The 24,025-nt window shown below is 37.7% G+C and overlaps 1 protein-coding gene across 1 annotated transcript in view; it reads right to left on the bottom strand.

Annotated features, from left to right (window-relative positions):
• Positions 1–24,025, bottom strand: part of TMEM131 (transmembrane protein 131) — a 96,809-nt gene that overhangs the window by 55,055 nt on the left and 17,729 nt on the right. The window contains exons 2-4 of the mRNA XM_040546445.1: positions 21,800–21,861; positions 10,601–10,641; positions 3,030–3,098 (exon numbers count right to left, since the gene is read on the bottom strand). Of these exons, the coding sequence (XP_040402379.1) occupies positions 3,030–3,098; positions 10,601–10,641; positions 21,800–21,861 (172 nt within the window). The remainder of the gene's footprint in view (positions 1–3,029; positions 3,099–10,600; positions 10,642–21,799; positions 21,862–24,025) is intronic.

Raw genomic sequence — 24,025 nt, 5'->3', positions numbered from 1 at the left:
GTCTCCAAAGGGGTAGAATATTGTATTGTTTGTTTTATATTAAAACAGCATTACAAAAACCACCCATTATAAAACAGAAGTTTAAAGCCACTGAAATCTCATCTCCAGGTGCAACACAGGATGCGTGCCTACAGCATCTATTTATCAAGTGAATACTGATTTTGATTTTCTACAATCACCAGATAAAATAGCTTTTAATAAATATCATGTGTTCACGTTGCCATGTTTTTGAAACATCTGATTAAACCCAAACAGTATTAGCAGATGAAAAATATCACAAGGACAGGTTTAATACCTTATGGCTGAAATTAAATAGTGCAACCTTATTTAGCCTAGGAATGATACTACACATTGATAGTTCTGCATTAACACAAACTTTGAACAAGCTTACTCTACTAAATGCTACCTACTGACAAAACCCTGTTTAGGTACAATTCTTACTAAGAAACTAAAGATACATTTTATGCCTTTTCTATAATCCATTATTAACACAAAAGGAAGAGACAAATTCAGCATGAAAAGCCTGCCTAATTTAAAGCTATTGGCTTTTTGCCTTTAAGTCTGCATTATATGACTTCCAAGGTGCTTGGCACCTGCCGTTTATTCACACCATAAAGCTGAGTTACTCAGCATTTCTCCAAGTTGGTTCACTTTTATTTTAATGCCTAAATATAGATTTTAAAGTGAGCTTTGGGGCTCCACATCAAAACCTTTTCTAAAGCTCTTTTTGACATCTTACTGAAGTTTTAATAAACTAGAAGATGATTTCTGCATGAAGTTATGATGAAAACTATGACAGCTAGTTGAATGATCATATATTTCTAGATTTAAAAAAATAAAATGAAAAATAAAATACATAAAGAACATAAATGGAAAACCTGTATGTCAGATCTTTATGTATTCTTTAACTGATAATAATTAGCAATCCCCTGGTACAGTTCTGTATTTATTGTACAGAATCGTTTATGCCTTTCCTAAGTAATTGATTTGCAATACTTTTAACAGTGTACTAGAGCTATACTATTTTGGTGCTCTCAGCTCTGACAAGAACAGCTTACATAAAAAGCCAAAATATAATGAAGAACAGCTAAAAAAAGAAAAGGAAGCATCTCTGGAAATCCACAATAAAAGCACATGCAGCTTTCTTCAGAGAAGCATGTAAACTACAGATGACCTTTAAAAGTAACATACTTCAAACTACACCAAAAGAATACTTCATTCATATCCACTGAGAATCAAAAAGCTATATAAAATATAATTTTAAATGTCAAATTCCGTAATTATATAAGCTGAAAACAATTTTAAGAGAAATTCACTTAAAAACAAATCAATAAGCAAGTCTTTACAGGAACTCAAGTTAAACTGCTGAGCAAATTTCTGAGTCTGTACTGCACTCACCATTATAATTTAACTATAACAATGGTGTTTGTTATAGCAAAGAAGCAATAGAGCCAGGCTTACCACTATGTATCTTACTACTCAGTTTAGAACCTCGATATCCTCTTAGCTATGACCAGTTACTGACAAATAAGAAAAAACATTAAATGCTAGAGGTTCTGATACTTGGACCAAATAGCAAAGAGGGGAATAGAGTGATTTATTATGTTGTTTTTCTAATCAGAATATTACGAGTTCATGGATTATTGTATTTCTGTCAGACTGAGCATAGATAACCTCTATAAAAAGAGGCGTTTCCATATAGCTTTGCTATTTAGTGACATTAAGGTGTGTTTTGTTTTTTTTTTTGATAAAGGCCATTTCTGGAAAACCACTGTCTGCAAACAATATTACCATTACAGCTTTTCCTTCTTCAGAAATGCATAAACACGCACTGTATCAATACACAGGAGCCTCCTTGCATATATCTGTAGTCACTGCACCAACCACACATTGGTATTTCCTACAAACAAGGGGTACTATAGTTTTTATTAATAATTTGTGATTTATTTGAAAATAAAACAGCCTGTCATCCAGAGGCAGTGCTGGCTGGAGATGGTGGAAATTTATGTCACAAGCAATACTGCACTAGGGCATGCCTGGGCTGTTTTCTTTCTACCTTGTTGAACTGTTAACAAAACACAGGAAATGTCATCACTTCACTTTACATTGTGCCAAAATACCAGTCAAGCACAGAAACTGCTGCACCTCTGCACACCAAGGCCGGAACTAATTTCAGCTGTTAACAAGAAAACAATGGTAGCTACCTATAACACAGTAACCAGTCACTGGTAAGAAAAAACTCCATAGCAGTTCTCATGAGAACTAATTACAAATGGGTAACTCTTAAAAAAAACTCTTAAAACAAAAACAGCCTTCCTCCTTCGTGTCTTCTATCTTTTAGAGAAGTCGTGTTTGCTGTAAACCACTCAGTTCATCCACTGAGAATCAAAACAGCAACTAGGTGTGAGGTGGAACACAGGCCCAGTCACGGAGGAGCCTCAGAGCTGTGTGTTCACAACTCTGCATTACTGTTTTAATAACTGCAGATCTATTGACAAAATTTCTGACAAAGTTTCTTTTTGTACTGGACCATTTCACAGCTTACAAGTTGGTCAAACACTCAAGAGTAGAGCTGAGTGTGTAAGCACTCACAAGAGCACTAGAACAAGCTATGAGGATGAAAAGAATATTGTGCACCTTTCAAGTTGCACCTGCCACCAAAACAGCTGTAAAACGGACACACTGGAGTACCAGCTCTCTGAGGTAGGATATTTATAGGCAGAAAGGTAGCATTGCCTCAGTATGTTAGAAGTCTAAATTGAGCACTGTTTCCATTCTTCAGAGCACTTGTACAAGGACATATTCCAGCCCTGGGTACTCCGTGGAAGTGATTTCTACACAAAGACTGATGTGCAGCTACGCGATGTTTAAGACCACATACACCGGCTCTCTGGAACATGCAGGTCAACTATATGTACAGATGAGGTAACAATGCAATCCATATACACAATCTTTTCCTTCAGTTTTAAATGCTCTTCAGATTTATTCTATTTGCCTAAACAAATTAATCAAAAGATGTGTGAACTTACTGTTCATGGAAATCTAGCATCGGTGGCTCGAACCGGAGAGGTCGGCAATTTCCCCGATATAGGGATACACTGCAAGAAAAATGAAAATGCTTTAAGAGTTACTGTAGATGATACATTTTTGCTCCCTTTCATCTTGAATTGCCCTGTCTTAGAAGAAGACTTATGAATACTAATAACAGCATAACTAATTCAAATGAAGAAACAGACTGACAAACTTGCCCAGTAAGAATATCATAATTTTACCAATATTACATGAATATGTCGTGCCTACAAGAAAGACTACCCAAGAGTACAATTTTTGGAAATCAATATAATAGAAACATCAGTCATCACTATATAGAGGAAAACTAAGTATAACAGTAAACTAGATAGGTTTATATCATCTGTCATAGCTATATCCAAACATCCTCCTCAGAATATATAACAAAGACATTCACATGCACATCATAAGTTTCTCTACTTACAATCACACTAGCACATAAACCATCCTGAACCAATTTGCTGGTACTGAGGCCATATGGGAGAAATCAGCCCATGTCTCTACTGTTAAAATCTCTTCATCTCCAGAGTACAACTACTTTGCTCTAGAAACATTCCTTGGCTTTGCCTGTACTAACCTCCTGCTGGTAACTGTTTTGGAGAGTGCTAGTAGATGAAGGCTAAAACTTAAATACCACTCAAACAATCCAGCAGTAAAGACCGTAAATTATCTGGAAATATTCTCTGGTACTGCTTATTTTACCAGAACAGTTGTAGATGGAGAGCACAATCAATAAGCCACAACTTAAGTTACAACAAAGAATACAATGGCAGTTTAATTGACAGAAACATCTTCTCTTTCACAATGAAGCAACTGCAACCACACTTCTGTATCTCTGCAATTCAGTAACACTCTGTCTTGGGCTGGGTAAAATTCATATTCACACTATGAACATACAACAGGGAGACAACGTAAAATAAACAAGGCTAAAGAATGGCTCGAGATCAATGGCTGCTAAATGGCTCAAGATCAATGGCTTTGCTTTTTCTTTAGATGCTTCTTTTTCTGATAGTAGAATAACACTTTTCTTCACATACTTGTTTTCTGACTTGGCATCAGCAATGACAAACTCCTGAAGACTGAATTGCAACCAAGCATCCTGAGTAAACAGAGCTGCTCCACAAAGGCCGTCAGGGCAACAGAACCACCCAATTCTGCCTCCACAGAGAGAAAAGCAGAGAGGTAGAAGATGCCTTGTGGTTGGGCTTATGACAGCTGAGGTCTTAAACTTGATCAATCTAAGTCCATCCAGCATGCTTCCAGGAAAACTAATTATTGATCAAATTCAGATGTCCTTCCATAATCCAGAACCATTTCAGCAAAGAAGTTACTTAGAGGAGTAAAACTTCAAAAATGGGTATGAAATTTTCCCTGTATTCTCTAATAGCCTAGATTTGGGCAACTACAACAGCAGCATATTTTATAACAAATTCAAGAATTCTCAATGATTCACTCCAGTATTCTATAACAGAATCTTCCCGCTTCAAGTATAATACATGTGTAATAGGGAGGTCTATTTATGTTGATTGTTATACAGCTCTCCAGGTTTGGACGTTGAACCATTGTCAATGCTGCTTAGAGCTTAGCCATTAAAAATAGCCTTATTCACATGGTAAAACTAAAACACTATTGGGATAAGAGTAGGTATAAAACAGCTTTAGTCACACACATCTCAAAACAGTAAAAGTGAAGGTGCAAGACACAGTGACAGGAAGAACTGAATTCAAGTTTACAGAAAATAACAATTCTTGCTACTGTCAAGTGTTGCTATGACTTGGAGTATTCAGAGAGCACTTGGGTATACCTTTTCAGTCTAAAGCCAAACCTCACAGGAACACGTGCTCAGCAAAACAAAAGTTAAAAAGACAATTAAGTTGGAAAATTATATTAGGATTAATATTTTGAAAGGATAAAATGAGTTTAGAACAAGTCTTCAAAGTGATCAACTCACTTTTCAAAGTTTATTGTAAAATTTAAGAAAACATTTTGAGTGCACTTTTTAACTAAAAAGGTTAAAAAGGCCATGCATCTCTATTACCAACATAGTCCTAACACTAAATGGAACTACTTTTCTTCTAGAATGATTGTTAAAGCAGTTCTTTCAATAATACTCTACAATTTCTCCCAATTTTAAACCTCTGAATAGTCAGCCATGCAGCACCTCTGTTGCTGTGTTTGGTTGTTTTAATGAAGAACATATTTCTTGGTAAAAGGAATTAACTTTTAAAAAGTTATCAGAAATATTTATAATATTTACAAAACTAATTGCAAAGATCTTTATTTCGAATGCATTGAAAATAGTCAAGAGTCACTTAACCTAATTGCAACAATCAGGACATACGCAATTCCTCACATACCTGAAAGGTTTAAGTATCATTTTCTTAGAATTCATAGCTATGTTATCCTGAATAACCATTTAGACAACACAATTTTTAAATGGCTAAATTTTGGTAATGGCAGCTACATCATAACAAATGCCAATTATAATAAAAGTAACTGTAATAAGGTTCAAATGGGAACAAACAATATAGGAATTCCCAAACTTTGTCTACTGAAAGGCCCAACACGAGTCAACTTGCAGCAGACCTACAAAATGATGATAATGTCTGCTCTGCTGGGCGCTTGCTCACTGAAGACTGGATACACCCATGGGTAGGGCAACTTTACAACATAATGACATTTAAGTTAATTATTATGCATGCATGTAGAGCTATTGCTTGCTTCCCAGACTTATACCAGAATTTAAACATTTTTCTTTCCCTACCCCTCCGAGTTGTCTAATCTTCAAAGTCAAAAGAACATGAAAAAAAGATGCAACTGAATGAGAGAGAACTACTTACATATGCCAACAAGCTCCAGCAGACAAGAATTAGCCAGAAGTCATATGAGTCTATGAAGTTTCAGGAAAGTCTAGTTCCTCATAGTGATTTAAGATGGTCCCTACACTTTTACCCTTCTGTGAGAATTTTGACTTTAAGAGTAAGACTTGAGAGTGAACTCCAATCAGTCCTGGAAACAACCATTTCCCTCACTGTACCATCCATTCTGTCACCAAAGAGAGAAAGCATTTACCTCAACTACTAAAATAACTACTTTTGTAGTAGAACATAAGCAGAAGCAGCATACTACAAGATGTGATTGAAAGAAGGTAACAAACTCCCAATAAGTTTGATCACAGATGCAGTTATAAAGATGGTTAAAATATCGATGCCTGGGAAGACTGTAGGTGAAATGGATATCCACCAGTGCCGAGATACAATATTCTACTATCTAAGGACATTCTGCAAAATTTTATTAAAATGTTTTGCTGCTTACCATAGCATGCTATGTATTCAATTTTAATCACCCCCACACATTCTGCATTTGGACAAAGTGCTTGTTAAATATAATATTTATAGAGTTCTGCAAAGTTGGGCAGTAACTGTTTTTCTGTATTCTCACTTTACCTTTCTAGCTGTTCTGGGATTTCTGGAGGAGGTCGGTGCTCTGTGGAATCTTATCTGTACCATCTTTAATTGCTACTGCGAAAAATTCAAATCTAACATTACTCTACATGTATTTTTCCCACGTTACTTTAACATTTGTTTAAAGGGTTTTACTTCCTTTCCTGTGCCATAAATCAGCAATAAAAAGAAATAAAGACAACATCATTAAACCATCAAATGACAATGACATTTCATGACTTTAGCAACATCTAGGCTCTTAGAAAGCCACTACTTTGTTATTTCTACTACCACAAAATAAAATGAAGACATCTCCAAAAATAGCTATGTGAATTTTTAAAGTAACAAACAGTCAAATTTCTCATAATGGGTACTTTTTATGCCAGAATGCCCTTGAAAGAGTCACCTAAAAGCAGAACATTTTTGGCTAAAATAGTAAGTAACCAATCACATTTCCCCAACCATATCCAGAATTTGTAAATATTAAAAAAATAAGGCTGAGCTGCAAATATCCAAAGATGTATTCAAATTTTTATAGTTGAAATGATTTTAAAAATATGGGTATTAAAAGCAGCCTCAGGGAGAATGTTAGCTCCCACAAAACATTTGACCCTTTAGATATTTGGCAGTAGCCACAGCTATAAGCACAGATGAATAAAAACACTAGCAAGAAAGGCTTCTCATAAACTACACCCAGCTAGTGGCTGGCTCAGTTATGCCAACATTAACCCTTTATCAGGAAAATGTACTCATAATATCAAAAGTTAAAATCCAAAGTTTTCTTCCTGAGGGGTTGTCTGGGGAAAGGGTGGGGAAAAGATGGAGAGAAGCTTGAATAGATGCACTGTAGCCTGATCACAGGCAAGAACAAAACAAATTAAATGGCTAGTTCATTTCCCTCCTTCCAATTAGTGTTAAAAAGCAGATCAAAGAAATGAATAAACTGCCTAGGTGGGGAAGATCTACAAGCTGTACCAAGAAAGATTATAATCACTAATAAGGATCGTGAAGGATAAGTCATCTATAGAAGTTAAGCACGTGGAGGAGACACTCAGGAGATTTCAGCAATGCCATTTAAAAAAATCACCTAGAAAGAAAATACCTATAAAGAAAAATGCATGCAAAAGCAGTAACTGGGGGGGGGAGGTGTTGGGAATTGCATATTCACTTTGCAATATGGCATTGAAAAGTTTGCAATGCTGGTCTTTATCACACTGTGACTGAACGACAAATAGGCCAGTGATCTTAAGTGGAATGGGCTGTTTGTATATTTCTTTTACAATATGAAAATTAGGAGATTTTTCAAATCTGCAAAGCCACTGTTTTTATCAGAACACACTCTAAAACACCAAAACTTCAAACATAGAAAGCTATCTTCTTGGACGAGAAATGAAAAAAAAGAAAACTGGAAGATCTAATCTGTGGCCTAAGCCTCTTTCTCAAAGACCACTGAGAACAGGTCTAATGAGAAGGGACCTGGGGATGTTGGTTGATGAGAAGCTCAACACGAGTCAGCAGTGTGCGCTTGCAGCCCAGAAAGCCAACCATATCCTGGGGTGCAAATAAAAAGAAGCGTGGCCAGCAGGGCAAAGGATGTAATCTCCCTCCTCTGCTCTGCTCTCATGATACCCCACCTGGGCCCTACGTTTGGCTCTGGGGCCCCCAGAGCAAGGAGGACACAAATATTAGCATGAGTCCAGAGCAGGGCCACAAGGATCAGAGGGCTGAAGCACCTCTCCTGTGAAGACAGGCTGAGGGAGTTAGGGTTGTTCAGCCTGGAGAAGAGAAGGCCCCAGGAAGACCTTATGGCAACCTTCCAATACCTAAAGGGGACCTACAGGAAAGCTGGGGAGGGACTCTTATCAGGGCATGTAGCGATAGGACAAGGGGTAATGGCTTTAATCTAAAAGAGGGTAGGTTTAGATTAGATATTATAAAGAAATTCTTTACTGTCAGGGTGGTGAGGCCCTGGCACAGGTTGCCCAGAGAAGCTGTGGATGCCCCATCCCTGGAGGTGTTCAAGGCCAGGCTGGATGGGGCTTTGAGCAACCTGGTCTAGCAGAAGGTGTCCCTACCCATGGCAAGGGGTCTGGAACTGGATGATCTTTAAGGTCTCTTCCAATCCAAACCATTCATTGATTCTATGACCACAAAGTTCTGCTGTTTCTTGGGAGACAAAGTTGCACATAATCCCCAAGTCCCAGTAAAGGCAACTTCTTTTTGCCATGGAGACACAATGATTTAAACAAGATATTATTCCACTTAAACTCCATAAAAACTGACTCTACATAAGATGAAATACATTAAACACAGGTCTTAGAAGTTCCATCATTATTCCTTGATTCATGTTTTCATCCTTGCAATCTGACTGACGTGCTACAGCTATACGTGCTGCAATATGTGGAAAATTTATGCTGTAGCATGAAGTGGAAACATTAAGCTGAGAGACTTTACAGATGAGAAATGAACAGAGAAGTCCTGAAGGGCAGAGAGAAGCCTCCATTGTTGGGGAAGGGGAAATAGGAAAGATGTAGGGAAGGTGCAGCAACAAGAATTTTCAAGTTTTACGCAGACTTTTTTGACTAAGCCAAACTTCTTTAATTAAAAAGTAAATGAGAAGTTTGGATAATATAAGTTTGACAAAATTTACATTACCATAACACAGAAATTGCCTCAAGCTTCAGATTAAAATATGCAGGAGCTGCCTTATTTCAATACATAATATTAACTCTTCTCTTTCACATTATCACAATAAAGATAAAGTGAATTTATATTTTAATTTCATCTGAAGACTTGCCACATCCTCATAAATTCTTCATGTTCGCTCTTTCCCCCTATTACCCTGCTTTCCAAGTTCACTTAGAAACCTAATACAAGGTAACCCAAAACTTAAAATATTTTCATGCAAAACAGAAGATTTACATCACAGGATTTATGTCAATGTCTAATCAGGAGGCAGCAGAGTCTTGCAGCAAGTGATAGAAATAGAATGAAGGCTTTTTAGGTATAAATTGAAAAAAGTCATGTTCCCCCCTTCCTTCCCCGTCCCCACCCCCAAGATTTTTCAAAACTTCATGCGAAGAGATGCCCTTAAGCCCACATTTAGGCAACCTAGAACTACATACATAGCAAAATAAGAACTTTTCATTAACTCTTCTGAAATTATATAGTTTAGTCCTTCCCCTAGATTTCTTTGGAAAGAAATGGAAACAGCCTGTGAAAAAGTCTAGCTGTATTTCTTTAAATAGCTATGTTGTACATCCCATCTTGTTGAATGCTATTATATAAGAAAAATGCTTCATTATTTCCGTTCAATGCATACCATTAAATGCAAGGGAGTGTTTAAGGAGTCTTCAGAAAAAAATTAGGGATGGGGGGGGAAGAAGCCCCTTTTGCTTCTCTAATACTACACATGCAAAGTTCTTTGCAAGAAAAATAAGTATTGGAAGTAACATCAAAATTGTTCCTCAAAAGGACCCCCAGAACTTTTGAAACATGCAGACAAACCCAATCCTTTCTCAATAAAACTTCAGTAAAACGACACTAGTAGTCTCTACAGTAGCAGTCTCAGTTTATTGCCCCTCTTTATTACATAGAATCACTCTGTGGTATATATTATAAACTGAATTAAAGAATTCAATTTATTGATTCTTCTTTTCTTATTTCATGTGCTAAGTGATTTAATTGTCCTAGTCTTCTCAATATTAAAAATACTATTACTCACACAGATACAGCGGGTATTTTCAGTGTAATAGTGGAGACTCTTATTAGCAAGAAAATTCTTATCAAGTATGAATAAATTAAGTGAATCATTTTAAATGCATAAGTGGCGTGTCCTTCCTCATACATTCAAAGGACATAAAATGAAGTGTCTAAGCAAAGGCATTTTCTCTATACACAAATACTTTAAAACAGAAATATTAGAAAATGTTTTACATTTAAGAATTTCTCTGTACAATACAAATAATTGAAAGGTTACAAGATTTGTACTTGATTTTTGTTTACACAAAGACTTCACTATTCTTGCAAAAAATATAAACAATCTCTCAATAGATGTCTGTATTAAACTGTCAGACAATCATGCTTACCTTTTCTGTTGATATGAACTGAGGCCTATAGTTGTCTCAGTCTGTAACAGAAAAAAAAAATAATTGAAGAGACTGACAGTATTATACTTCCAGCAGGGGGGAAAAAACAACTGTTACAAGTTATTAGATCAGATTTTGAAAGACAAAAGAGAAAGTTCTGATCTGGAGCAGAAAATGCAAACTGGCTTTTTTGCACTTAATTACTTGAAAAAATTAAGCCACCAGCTTCTATCCAAAGACAACTTGGCCCCAGACGAGAACTACAGGCAGTTCCAGTGGCAGGAACTGCTACAAACTATGAGATAAGCAGTAACTAAAAACATTAGAATTGAGAGAAAGAAAAGAAAAAAAGATAATGTAGGGAGCAAAAGAAAAACTTACATAGACATAATAAAAATATTACAAAGAAAAACACATAAAACAAGTAACAGCCAAGCATACTGATGTAATATAACAAGCTAAAAAACCAAAGATGTGATTAGGAAACTTGAACCTCCTTCCCAGCTAACCATCTTCTAGCCTCTCTTATTCATACAACTTTACTACCTCTCTACTGGTCATTACAGCTAATTACATGAAAAGAAGGAGGTTAGGTTTTCTAAGAAATTCCAACTAGTTTATCCTTGCCTAAGAAATCCCAGCTAGTTAAGAAGGCTATGTATGGAATGTCCTCTTTGAAACATTAAAATCACAGAATGGTTTGGATTGAAAGAGACCTTAAGGATCTAATTCCAAACCCCCTTCTCCCCAGGGACACCTCCCACCAGACCAGGTTGCTCAAAGCCCCATCCAGCCTGGCCCTCAACACTTCCAGAGATGGGGCATCCACAGCTTCTCTGGGCAACCTGTTCCAGGGCCTCACCATCCTCACAGTAAAGAATTTCTCCCTAATATCTAATCTAAACCTACCCTCTTCTAGTTTAAAGCCATTATCCTTGTCTTACCACTACACTCTGAGGCCTTCTTCTTTCCTGTAGGCCACATTTAAATACTGGAAAGCTGTTATAATGTCTCTCTTCTCCACGCTTAACAACCCTAACTCTCTCAGCTTGTCTTCATAGGAAAGGTGCTCCAGCCACCTGATCATCCTCGTGGCTCTCCTCTGGACTCACTCCAATACATCCGTGTCCTTCTTGTGCTGGGGGCCCCAGAGCTGAACGCAGCACTCCAGGTGGGGTCTCACAAGAGCAGAGGGTAGAGAATCACTTCCCTCACCCTGCTGGCCATACTTCTTTTGATGTAGTCCAGGGTACGGTGGGCTTTCTGGGCTGCAAGTGCACACTGCTGACCTGTGTTGAGCTTCTCATCAATCAGCACCCTAGGTCCTTCTCCTCAGAGCTACTCTCAATCCGTTCCCCACTCAGCCTGCATTTGTGCTTGCAATTGCCCCAGCCCAGATGCAAGACCTTGCACTTGGCCCTGTTGAACTTCAGGAGGTTCACGCAGGCCTACCTCTCAAGCTCGTCAAGATCTCTCTTGATAGCATCTCTTCCCTCCAGCATGTTGAATGCACAACACAGCTTTCTGTCATTAGCAAACTTACTGAGGGTGCACTCAATCCCACTGTCCATGTCACTGACAAATATATTAAATAGTGCCAGTCCTAATACCAACTCCTGCGGAACACAACTCGTTACTCATCTCCACCTGGACATTGAGCCATTGACCGCAACTCTTTAAATGTGACCATCAACCCAATTCCCTACTTATTGAGTGGTCCATCCATCAAATCCATGTCTCTCCAATTTAGAGACAAGGATGTCACATGGAATAGTGTAAAATGCTGTGCACAAGTCCAGGTAGATGACATCAGTTACTCTTCCAAGGAAAATACCAACTTTTAAGAAATTCTGTCTTGCCATAGGATACAAAGATCAAATTTAGGATTTCTGTCCTTCTCAAAAATGCAATTTATGTCTAAGCCCAAAAATATTAATCTTCTGGGAGAAGGAAAAAAAGGTTACAGGCTTGATAACGCCTACAGTGCACACCCTGACTCACCTGACACAGTTCATACCTCTAGTAAAAGGATATCTGTTCAAGGGGAATGGGATTTTTTTTCATATTGCATTTCAGAACTGAAGTCCCTTGGCTGGGTTACTGACTTCTATTTCAATTACAAATTACACTTTCTGTCCTCCTCTTCGCTAAGAAAAAAAATCCTTTAAAAAAGTACCAAAATGTGCAAGTATGAGAAGACCTACAATTAAAGGAGCTATATTTAATTTTGCTTTTTTGGAGACACTTACAAAATTACTACTAATAATAATTTACTTCACAAAAATAATGCTTGATTCACAACAAGGACCAATTCCTTACCAGTGTCCTTGAAAGTGCATTATTCATCCTAACTAAGTAACAACTTCCTTCCAATAATCAATTTTCTTTAGAATCATAACGAAAGCACATCATTAAACTATTAGCACTTACCTAACAGTCAGATGATGGAGCCAACAGGTTCAGATCCTATGACAGGGCAATCAAAATAGTTGCTACCAACACTGTCCCATCCTTGACAACTAGCTTTGGCTCTAGCAAGAGAGCATATTTTTGACTATTTGGGAGAGGAAGTTGTCTGTTATCTACTCTTAAGCATTGTGACTGGTAGTCAATATTCCCTAATACTAGTCTTAGTCTAAGACCCCACTCAGGTCAACTTTTAGACAGAAGGCAGTGGAAACTAAATTTAACCCAAGAACATAGAGGAACAAATGGAAATATACATCATTAACAATAGTTGAACTACTGCACAGCTAGAGCTGTAGTTAACGTTTTGGAGTTAAATTCTCTGGCTGATTTTACACACAAGTTTTCCCTCCTATATTCTGTAACTACAGATCTGCAATGAAAATATTAGTCTGTACATCAAGTTTAAAGTGACAAATCACTTTGGCAGGACATTGTAAGTTTGAAACATTTTAAACATCTTCAAATTCTAAGCACGAAGTAAAAATATACTGAAGACTCATGCTTATGAAGGAAAGCTTTTTTCTTTTTTTTGCTTAAAATGCCAGTTAAATACAACAAAATGACAAACTGATTTCAATGACTTTTTGGGGGCTTGAAATTCAGGTCAATCAAGAGCAAAGATACAGCATACCAACTTCAGCAGCTCATCAGCTTAACCACAGCATCATGGAACTAAACCAAAAATAAATCTCATGTGGCAGTTTCTATAATTATCACTCATTTTTATTACATGTCAATCTTTATAGTCTTGCAGTAAACAAAAACATACAAATGTGCTGTGTTACATGTTTTAAATTATTCTTATTTGATATTCAAGCAAAATCATGGATTTATTGTGTTGCAGTCTGGCATGCTATGTTTCCTGTGTGACTATACCCCCTTTCCAAAAACTGTCAAACAAATACCAAGAACTATATAATGGATTGATCTGATACACTGTTTTAAAGTGAACGTTTTGTTGAGTACTGCTGGTTTATCAGGTAAAAAAAACTATAAATTAAGCTTTTAAATAAATATAGCTTATTCTTTCCTACTGCAGAGGATATACCTGTAATACAGCAGTACAAGAAAGTAATTTATAGGAAAAATTTATTACATCTTATCTGTACAGAAGTACTACAAATAACAAAACAGTACCTTGCAATGGTAAGCTTAGTACAGATCCAGAAGAAGGTTGCATGTGAACACTATTAGTATTTCAACAGATATAGTAACCTAAGTTACAGGGGACAATTGGAATAGTTTTCAGATCCAGCTGACTGCCTAACAACAAAAAATTAAGGTCAGCATGAGAAAAGCAGTAGAAAATATACAACCGAGTAGGATAATGAAGTGGGAGAGGGAAAGATCAGTACTGTGGGCTTTGAAATCCTCCCACCCCAAAAAAGTCTGCGTTCAAGTCTTGAAAATGGATTAGAAAATTTGAAGGCATTGAGCACTGGTTTCAGTACATCAGTTTGCATCCAGGGGCTTACACCCTCAAAAAAAGATTTCACTCACAGAATCTGTACCTCAAAGCATGCCTTCCAAACTCAGTAAGAGCTGTGGGGTGATCCTGGACAACAACTCTATGGCATACACAAAGAATCCACAAAAACGGACCTTACAGACTGAATGCTGCCTCTAAACAAGGGGGTTAACTTTAGCCAGAAAAAGAAAACAAACAACAAAACCCAACCAACACCCAATTTTAATATCTCACCTGTTTGCTATAACTGCTATTCTTCAGTTCTTGGTAAGAGGTCACATTACCTAACACTACATTCAGTTATCTAAACATAGGCCTCCGCTGCTGCTCGCGATCAACGTCCTATGGCAACGTGCCTGGTCACAGGCTGACAGTCCAGAAGGGTGCCCGGTTTCTCCTATGCCCTGTGCCATTATCTGCCACGTCCGTGTAGACGTCCTGGATAGTCTGGGGCATCTCAAATAGCACCGGTTACCTATGTTTAGACAAATGAATTAAAGCCCTAATGTCTTGAACAAGGTTAAAAAAGGGTGAAGGGGGGTAGGGAACAAGTGGAAAAAAGCTCTTGGTCAAGACCTGAGGTTTCTGGACACCAAATGTATTCCTTTAATGTGAAATTCTCAACTACAAAACCTTTCTGTATTCCTACATCCTTCCAGGTTCCTTTTTCTGTAAAAATTCAAAATATTTTTATTTTATAGTACGGCAGGTTCCTACTCATAGCAGAGCTACATGCTGCTTGCAACTACATGCTGAGACAACTACAAAACTGATACACAGATGGCAACTTAAGCCTTCATTGCTGCATTCATCAGCTCTATGGTAAGTAGTAGGATAATTAAAATTATTGATGAATATCTTGCTTAAGGTAATGTAAAAAAAACAGACTGCTGTAATCTGGGAAGTAGCTGAAAGTGGACTGAGATTGAGTCATTCCTGCCATGCACTCTCATGACCCAAACTCAGAGAAAGAAACAAAAAGCATCAGTTGACTTTAGCTGATGCAACACATGCTTATTGACAGTGGCTTTGCAGCAGTCACTGGCTCCTGGGCAGCAATTAATGATTTTTAAACTAAAGCCCGTGGATGGCAATTCTTCCTGCACAAGAAGAAACTGCCTTTTTTTTTTTTAAAGGAGCAGATGGACATCAGCCACTCATAAGCAACAGTGAAGAGCTGAGATGATGGCTATTCTTTTGTAATATCACATGCATTGGAAGGGAGCTCCAGAGGCCAGCTAGTCCAAACCCCAGCTCAGAAGAGGTAAAGTTAGTACAGGTCACTCACAGCTTTTTGCCACTGGGTTGTAAATATCCACAGACAATTTCTACAATTTCTTTGAGTAACATAGTCCAGCGTGTGATCAGCCTCTGGTCTAAAAGCCTTTTTTCCCCTCACATTAGTTTGGAATCTCCCATGGTGCAACCTGTGTCCAATGCTGCTCATCCTTCCACTGTGCGAAGTCTGGCTCTGTCAACTGTACGCTGCCCTTGTGGGGCAGTGCAAGGGAAATCACATCCCTTATCTGCTGGCTCCATTTTTGTTCATACAGACCAGCAGGCAGTTGGCCTTCTTTGCAACAAGGGCACACGGCTGACTTCTGTTCAGCTTGTTGTCTACCAGGACCCATCCAGTTGCGTTGCATGGTGTTACTCAGTTCCAGGTGCAAGCCCCTCTGAATGGCAGCCCTGCCTTCTTCCAGTGTATCAACTACTTTGCACAATTTTGCAGCATCCACAAACTTACTCATGGTGTTCTCTCCCCCATCATCCAGGTTGATGAAGATGACGTTAGGTTGCATTGTCGTCAGTATCAAGCTCTAAGGAACATCACACAACTGACTGCCAGCAGAACTTTGTACTGTGGAGTACACTCAGAGGTCAAGAGTCCAGCAAATTTTCCACATGCTTTTTTTTGTCCACTTATGCAGCCTCTATCTTAGCAGTTGGGCTATATGAATATTAATGCAGATCATGCCAAAACCATGTTTTAAGTCAACATGGAATGTGAAAATCTGAGGTAATAAAAAACATACTTCCACTTTACACCTGAATCCAGTCACCAATACACCAGAATCAAACGGTTGCCACTTCTGTTGAGGTGATAATTCTGAATTTACCATGCCATAACAAATGAAGTACAGATTCTGCAGAAAATATTGAAATTCCTCCAGCAAGCGATAGCAATGCTGATTTCCATGCATGTAACTGAGCCCCTTAGTATTCAGCTTCCTCATGGCAAAGCTACTGCTAGTCACATTAAGGTTCTATCTGTTTGATTTTAAGGACAGTTGTGTTTCTGACTATCAGCTTTTGTGACTAACAGTTCATCATTAGCAGTTTATCAACTTAACGAGTTTAGCAAATACGTATTAACAATATATATCACACCATTCTCTATTGCTATTTCAGCTATTTCACAATACGAGTAAATAACAGTAAAAAAAATTTCTAGGAGTCAATCTGTAAAAAAAAAAAAGGGGACATTTCATACCTTTACCGTGATAATCTTAAGTGTAAGTATAATGAATGAAGTATTTCATATTAGACAATTTGACTGAAAAGGAGAGTTCTACCATTTTCCTTTTTCCTTGTAGGAATATCAAAAGAATTACTTTCCAAACACTTATCCTCAATGGAAGATCACTCACTATTGTGCTGGAAATATGAGATACCTATGATAAGAGATCTCATGATAAATAGACTGACCTGGGAAACAGCCTTTTATGAACTAAGAGCAAATGAAAACTTTGTTCTGAAACATAAATTTTGCACTACAGTTTACTTTTCACAATACATTCCTCAAAAAGACAGTGTGTTACCTTAACACAAAACCTACAATTGTTACTTTTAACAAATTATGTCAGCACTCCTAATATTTGCAGATGACATCAGAGTCAGAGGGGCTGGAAGCATCTGTCAGGTTTGGATGAGGCACTGAAGGGGGCCGCCTGAGACTGACAAGGTGAAATTCTGCTGAAGGAGAGCTCAAATGTAAAACTAGGAATAACTGACTAAGCAGTAGTTCTAAAGAAAGAATGTGTCTGGAACTCACAGCAAAATGCAAACTACATGAGCACACAAGATGCTGCTGAAAATTTACATCTCATTTGAAATTATTAAAACAAGTGTTATTATGCAGGGAAGCAACTACTCTGTCCTTTCGCAAAGCCTCAAATCATTAATGCCCTGATTAAGTGCCATGCCTTAAGTACTGGATTTCTGTTTGTCTGAGCACTAAAGAAAGTTACCCAGTGTTTTTAAAATTCTGTATAAATAAGCTATAACTATTTTTAGTACAAAATGGTCGTTATGAAGAGGGCAGGAAAAAAAATCAACTCAAATATGTATTAGAGATAAAAGAAAAGCAAAAACAACTTAGGTATGAAACATAGGTACTTCGGGAAGCTGGTGAAAATTACTTCACTTGAGGTTTTAACAACAGGGGAGAGAAGCATCTGCACCAAGGGCAGTCCATCTACTCACAACACTACCCAAATAAAGTACCAGGTCATCTCCTGAGGTCCATTTCAACGAAATCTATGGCTGTAAAGTGCCAACCAATTAAACAGACTTCTGCAAATTGCCTGCAACTGAAGAAACCTCCACCTATAAATTAAGGAGAATCTTGTATTGAGCAGCAGACGATTTGCATTAATACAATTCTTATGCAATGCTCAGGATCTAAATAAATTATTTCAAGAGTTCAAAAAGTTGTTGGGTTCTTAAGGGGACCGAATTACATGAACCAAAGATGGCCGAAGGAAGTTCTCCCATTACATATAACTTACATCCATAGGCAGAAGTAACAAATTTATTCAGATATAAACCTTTACTCTAAGCATGTATGTTAGAGAATAAAGTTCTCGCTATTGCTCTGTTAAGGCTACCTGGTGGAATATTGTGTTCAACCTGAATATTGTGTGCAGTCTGGGGCCCCTCACTACAAGAAGGCCACTGAGTTGCTCAAGTGTAGGCGGGGAAAAACAGAGAAGCTGGTGAAGGGACAAGAAAACAAGACTTCTGAGGAGCAGCTGAGGGAACTGGGGCTGGAGAAGAGGAAGCTGAGGGGAGACCTGATTGGTCTCTACAGCTACCTGAAAGGAAGTTGCAGTGAGAAGAGCACTGGTCTCTTTTCTCAGGTGACAAGTGATAGAACCCAAGGAAATGGTCTCAAGTTGTGCCTGGGAAGGTTTAGATTGGATATCAGGAAGAATTTCTTCACGGAGAAGGTGGTCAAACATTGGAATGGGCTGCCCAGCAAAGTGGCGGAGTCCCCATCCCTGAAGGTATTTAAGAGACATGTAGATGTGGTGCTAAGGGACGTGGTTTAGTGGTGGGACTCGGTAGATGGTTGGACTTAGCAACCTTGAAGGTCTTTTCCTACCTACATGATTCTAAATGGAGAACTCTAATCCATGTACTGGTAGCCCACACTCAAAGGTGGTCTTCACTTTGCTAGTTACCCATTAGCATTAACTAATGAAATTTCCACTGCCACTTCATTTTTCCTAAATTCAAGTTATTTACTTCAATATGTAAAGATTAATGCCTTTTCAATAAATAACTTTAAGTCAGCCTGGTCAAGCACAATTTTCCCAATACATTTTGCTTGTTTTTGACAAGAGAAGTCCTAAAATGTGATTGTGTACAGTGGTTTCATAACATGCAGCGAATGTTCGCCAATAGTACCTAGTTCAAGTACAGAAACAGTATCGAGAAGATATACTCTTAACTGGAGAGAGGTGGCACGAATTCCTAACAAATTCTGCTGGATCTAGCACTTGATTTGCCTTATTTAGAAAACAATTCCTTCAAACAAGAAAAAGGCCTGCTTCCGCTGAAGAGATACCAAATTCTCTGAGGATAGAAAAGTAGACCAAGATTGGAGAGGGCTTAGAAATTATCATTTATTGATTATTAATTGCTTTATGCACAATTATTTTTGATATTTAAAAAAAATAATCTGAAGGTCACATAACAACTAGACAATATTAAGTTACTACTACATCACTGTATTTACTCTGCAATGATGGATGACCTAGAATCAAGAGACATTTGTGAGAAATTACAGAAAGACTAAAAAAGAAACATTCAATGACATGCAGCAGAATTAAAACTTCAGGAACTGCTGTTCACAAGATATAAATCTGTTTTTACAGCAACGAATATGCTCTGGTCTTATTTTTTAATTGCACTAGGTAGTCACAAGAGGTCACCATGTTAAAATTGACAGAAAAGGAAATAAACTGTAAGCTACAGCAAACTTGCTGTATCGTTCTGTTTAAAAGAAACTAGCTTTAATTATGTAAGAATTTTTGGCCTAAAAGCCATAAGTAATTAATATCATAATATCTAACATATGAACCAATTATTAAAATTTTTGTCTCTCTTGCTGTGTTTTAAATTAAATATTCAGTGATGTATTAGGAAAAGTGGCAGCCAAATGCAATCCAAAGCACTGGAAAGTTTACACACACAGTGTTTGACTGTTCCACCCTCATATTTAAACTAACTTTTCACTGTCACAATAGAGTCAGAATGATTAACAATCCATTTTACTCTTCTTTCTCATTTTTAAATCAATTATTGAGGTGGTTCACAGCACCACCATCCTAGTCCTGAGAGCTACAGCAATTAAATGTGCTAACAAATAAATAGAAATAAATTTCAAAATTTGTAAGATTAATTTTAATTAGTTAAATAAGGAGTCCTGTGGAAAAAAATCCCTAAAATGTAGATAGCTGAATTAACTACATCCTTTTCATCTCAAAAATTGGGCCAACAACTGTCAGTCATTTTTATTAAACCACTCTCGTCAAGCAAAATATATTCTAATCGAGTATGCAACAGAAAAGCAGCTAAGCCTAGTGATTTTTTTCCTATATATTTATACTGATATGTGTCATTTCCATGCAAGTTAAAAAAATATTGAGTCAAAAATGCAGTAATTGAGACCATAACCACTATTTGGAAAGTTTCCACCATTCTACTCTAAGTCCAAAAATAAGCCTACGTATGCATCTAGTAGAGAATGTGTTTAGTGTATGACAAACTACTGTTTGATTAGGGACCTGATTTTGGGGTGGCTTCTTTTTGTATGGGGGGGAATGTTTTGTTTTTTTTGACTGCAACATTTTCAATTGTCAGTTTAGATCATTTTGAAGGATCTTACCCTTGCAAAATATAATCTTAAAACCTGCAATAAGTTATTTTTGACTCACATTAAAGGCCAAGCAGTAGAAGAGAAAAAAACACAACTTAGGAAAGTAGATGGGGGTAGGGGGAGCCCTCACTAACCTGAAATAATCGCATCATGAACCCAAAACTACACAGCTTTCACATTTGTAGACTCTTCTGGACTAGACAGGAGGTAGGAACTTTAAATCAAATATTAACTAATGAAGTTACAGTCATCTGACTGACACATGTTAATTGTTTAAACAATTACTGTTGTTGGTTTTTCCCCCCCTCATCTTCTCTCCTCCCTTTCACCTACCACGGCTAAAAACATCAAGGAATTTTAACAAAACATATTCTTACCATACATACTATCCACAGGGTGTACTCATGAAATTCTAGTCAACAGAACTTCAGAACTCAGTAACTCAAAAGCATTAAGCCACGCTGCTATGTCTTTCAACCCAACATTTATCACCATATCAAAGTTTTAGTACATATTCTTTTAAAGTTATGTATTTTTCAGGTAGTGTAGTGCTGCCACTCGTCAGCTTTCTTTTGGCACATGACAAACCAGACAAGATAGGATTTGCAACAGCAGTCACCTCTCTGCATTGATGTGAACTTTCTTTAAACCTGGTGGTGACTTGGTGCCAAGGTCTACATTTACATTAAGGAATCCTGTAACACTTCCCAGTTCCTCTAGCTGGACTATCCAACTGAATCGTGACTCTATATCAAGATGAACCTTAAACACAAAGAAGTAGCCAGATTTCCAGCAGGGGTGGTGGGTGGGTGGGTGAATAAAAAATTGAAGGGAAACCTGAACAAGCTGACCAGACAGAACTTGTGGTAAGCTCCATCAGTTTCCTGACATGAAAAGGCCAGGGAACAAGAGCCTCCGGACACACCAGTGCATACTGTTGAAAATAAACCTAGAAGGCCAAAAAGTTTTTGGACTAGCTGAAGTTCCAAGTTTATCTGTCTTCAAAAATCCACTTACCCTTGAGTTTCAAAAAACAGCTATCAAAAAGGAGATGGTGAAACATTACTAATTCAGATCATTTACTCTGATTACGTACCTGCAATAGGTCTCCTTCATCAAAACGCAGCATTTCTATTATGCCATCCGACTGGATGAAAGCTATGAAGAAAGACAAAAAACTAAGTTACTTAACAGAAAAAGACATCTTGTTATTAACAAGAATAACTTACACATCTAAAAACAACAGTACCTTGTTTTTTTAGATAAAATCATAGAATCATTAGGGTTGGAAAAGCCCTCCAAGATCACCTGGTCCAACCATCCCCCTACCACCAGTGTCACCCACTAAACCATGTCCCTAAGCACCACGTCCAACCTTTCCTTGAACACCCCCAGGGATGGTGACCCCAATACCTCCCTGGGCAATCCGTCCCAATGTCTGACTGCTCTTTCCGAGAAGAAATGTCTCCTCATTTCCAACCTGAACCTCCCCTGGTGCAACTTGAGGCCATTCCCCTCTAAATGAGGACCCAAAATAAAAATGCAGAGTTTAACATATCAGCAAACACAAGCTTATGATATTAATTATCTGAGAGCTCCAAGATGTTCAAATTAATAAGCAACACACTTCGCAGATCAGTTTTTTAGCAACAATGCTTAACTTCAAAGTGAACAATTTCTTCCGGCTTCCCTAAAAAGATTAGCTGTACCACGCTAATTCAGTATTTTAACTGGTATGAATGACTGGGTACCTAAACAAGTTCAACGCACCAAAGGCCATGCTGAATTCTGACACTTAGAAATAGCATTTCAGTTTCATAATCCCTACATCTAAAAGTCTTAACTGTACATCTGGAAAACCTTGTTCACACTGTTCCCTAACCCTCAAGAAAGCAACAACTCTCCCCATCTTGACAGTAACACAATAAAATTCGGAAGTTTAGAAGTGTTTGCACCAAGAACTTCCACATGACTCAAGTCAATGGAAAGCTCACGCCTCAGTCACATATAGGATAAACGAATTGAGCATTCCTCCTCCACTCACTTCCTCTAAATGCTTGGTCAAGTAATTGTTCTCAATTCCTCTGAAAAGGGAATGCACAATTCCTCTCTGTAGGGAATGCTATTTTCTTTGAAAGACAAAGAAATAAGGGCACTGCCCTTCCTGTAAAATATAAAAAACTGTACAAGAATGAACATGGGTTGGAGAGGAAAGAAGTTCAAAGAGATTCCAGTTTTACCCCTCAGAAGACTATGCCCCCCCACATACAAATCACAGGTCTTTGAGATGAAATACAGTAACAACCTCAAGCCAGAAAAGTAAAAAAAATAAAATTAAAAACCCTCCATATAAATAACTCATACCCTCTTCTACCACCCTTTTTCATAATTGTCTTTAAAATTAAGTTTGATGAAGTTAATCAAACACACAAACTGTGTGTGAGAACACACATCTCTCTCTGCAAGGAGGCACAACTTCAACAGGAAGAAGCTGAAGGTTTCCAGTTCACAGAAGCACACTGTGTGCTTCCAGAAGATGTTACTGTAATCACAGCCCAAAAAAAAGAGGATTTGAATCTTTATCTCCGCCTTTAAAGTCAGTGTTCTAACAACTACAATTGTAAGGTCACCAACACTGCCACTCGCCTCTGATGTTTTACAAGAAAAAGCAATATGCATTATTTTCAAATGCTACCTAACATATCAGTGTTTGCACATCCCATTTCAGGTCCCTAGCTCCCCCCATACTCTGATACATCCTCCTAAAAAAAAGGTACACTGCTCCTGAACCTTGATTTCCTATTTTCAGAAATAAAAGTTAACATCAACCAAAGATCACTGCTGCCATCTCCAAGTCTCTTTTTATGCAAAACAAAAGCAAAAAACCAACACCCTAAAACAACATGATGCATTACATATCACTTTTCAAGCCGCCACGCTTCAGAATTGTGAAGCTGAGCAAGGCCAGGCTGAGAACACAGCCCCAGCTCATGCCGAAGGGTGAAAATCATGGTAGAGGGAGAGGCGGGCTCTGGCTATGAAGGAATGCATTGCACACCAGGCATATAACAGTGGCATGAGCAGGACTAGTCATCATGTCAGCAGTAACTTACAATTTTGTGTATTTATCATTACCTTAATGATTTTCAGAACAAACAAAAATCCTTACGGTAAGAAATGGGATATTTGTCAATCCTTTATAATGAAGAACTACACAGAACACGGGGGGAAAAAAACAAACACACCACAACAAAACGATATTATAACAGCTGTTAAAATGCTAAGTCCTTGAGTTCATCAAGATCTGAGCTTTTAAAACTTT

The sequence above is a fragment of the Cygnus olor genome, chromosome 1 (assembly GCF_009769625.2).
Source record: "Cygnus olor isolate bCygOlo1 chromosome 1, bCygOlo1.pri.v2, whole genome shotgun sequence".
NCBI lineage: Eukaryota > Metazoa > Chordata > Aves > Anseriformes > Anatidae > Cygnus > Cygnus olor.
Note: the sequence above shows the minus strand (reverse complement) of the source record. Positions and strands in the feature narration are given on the sequence as shown.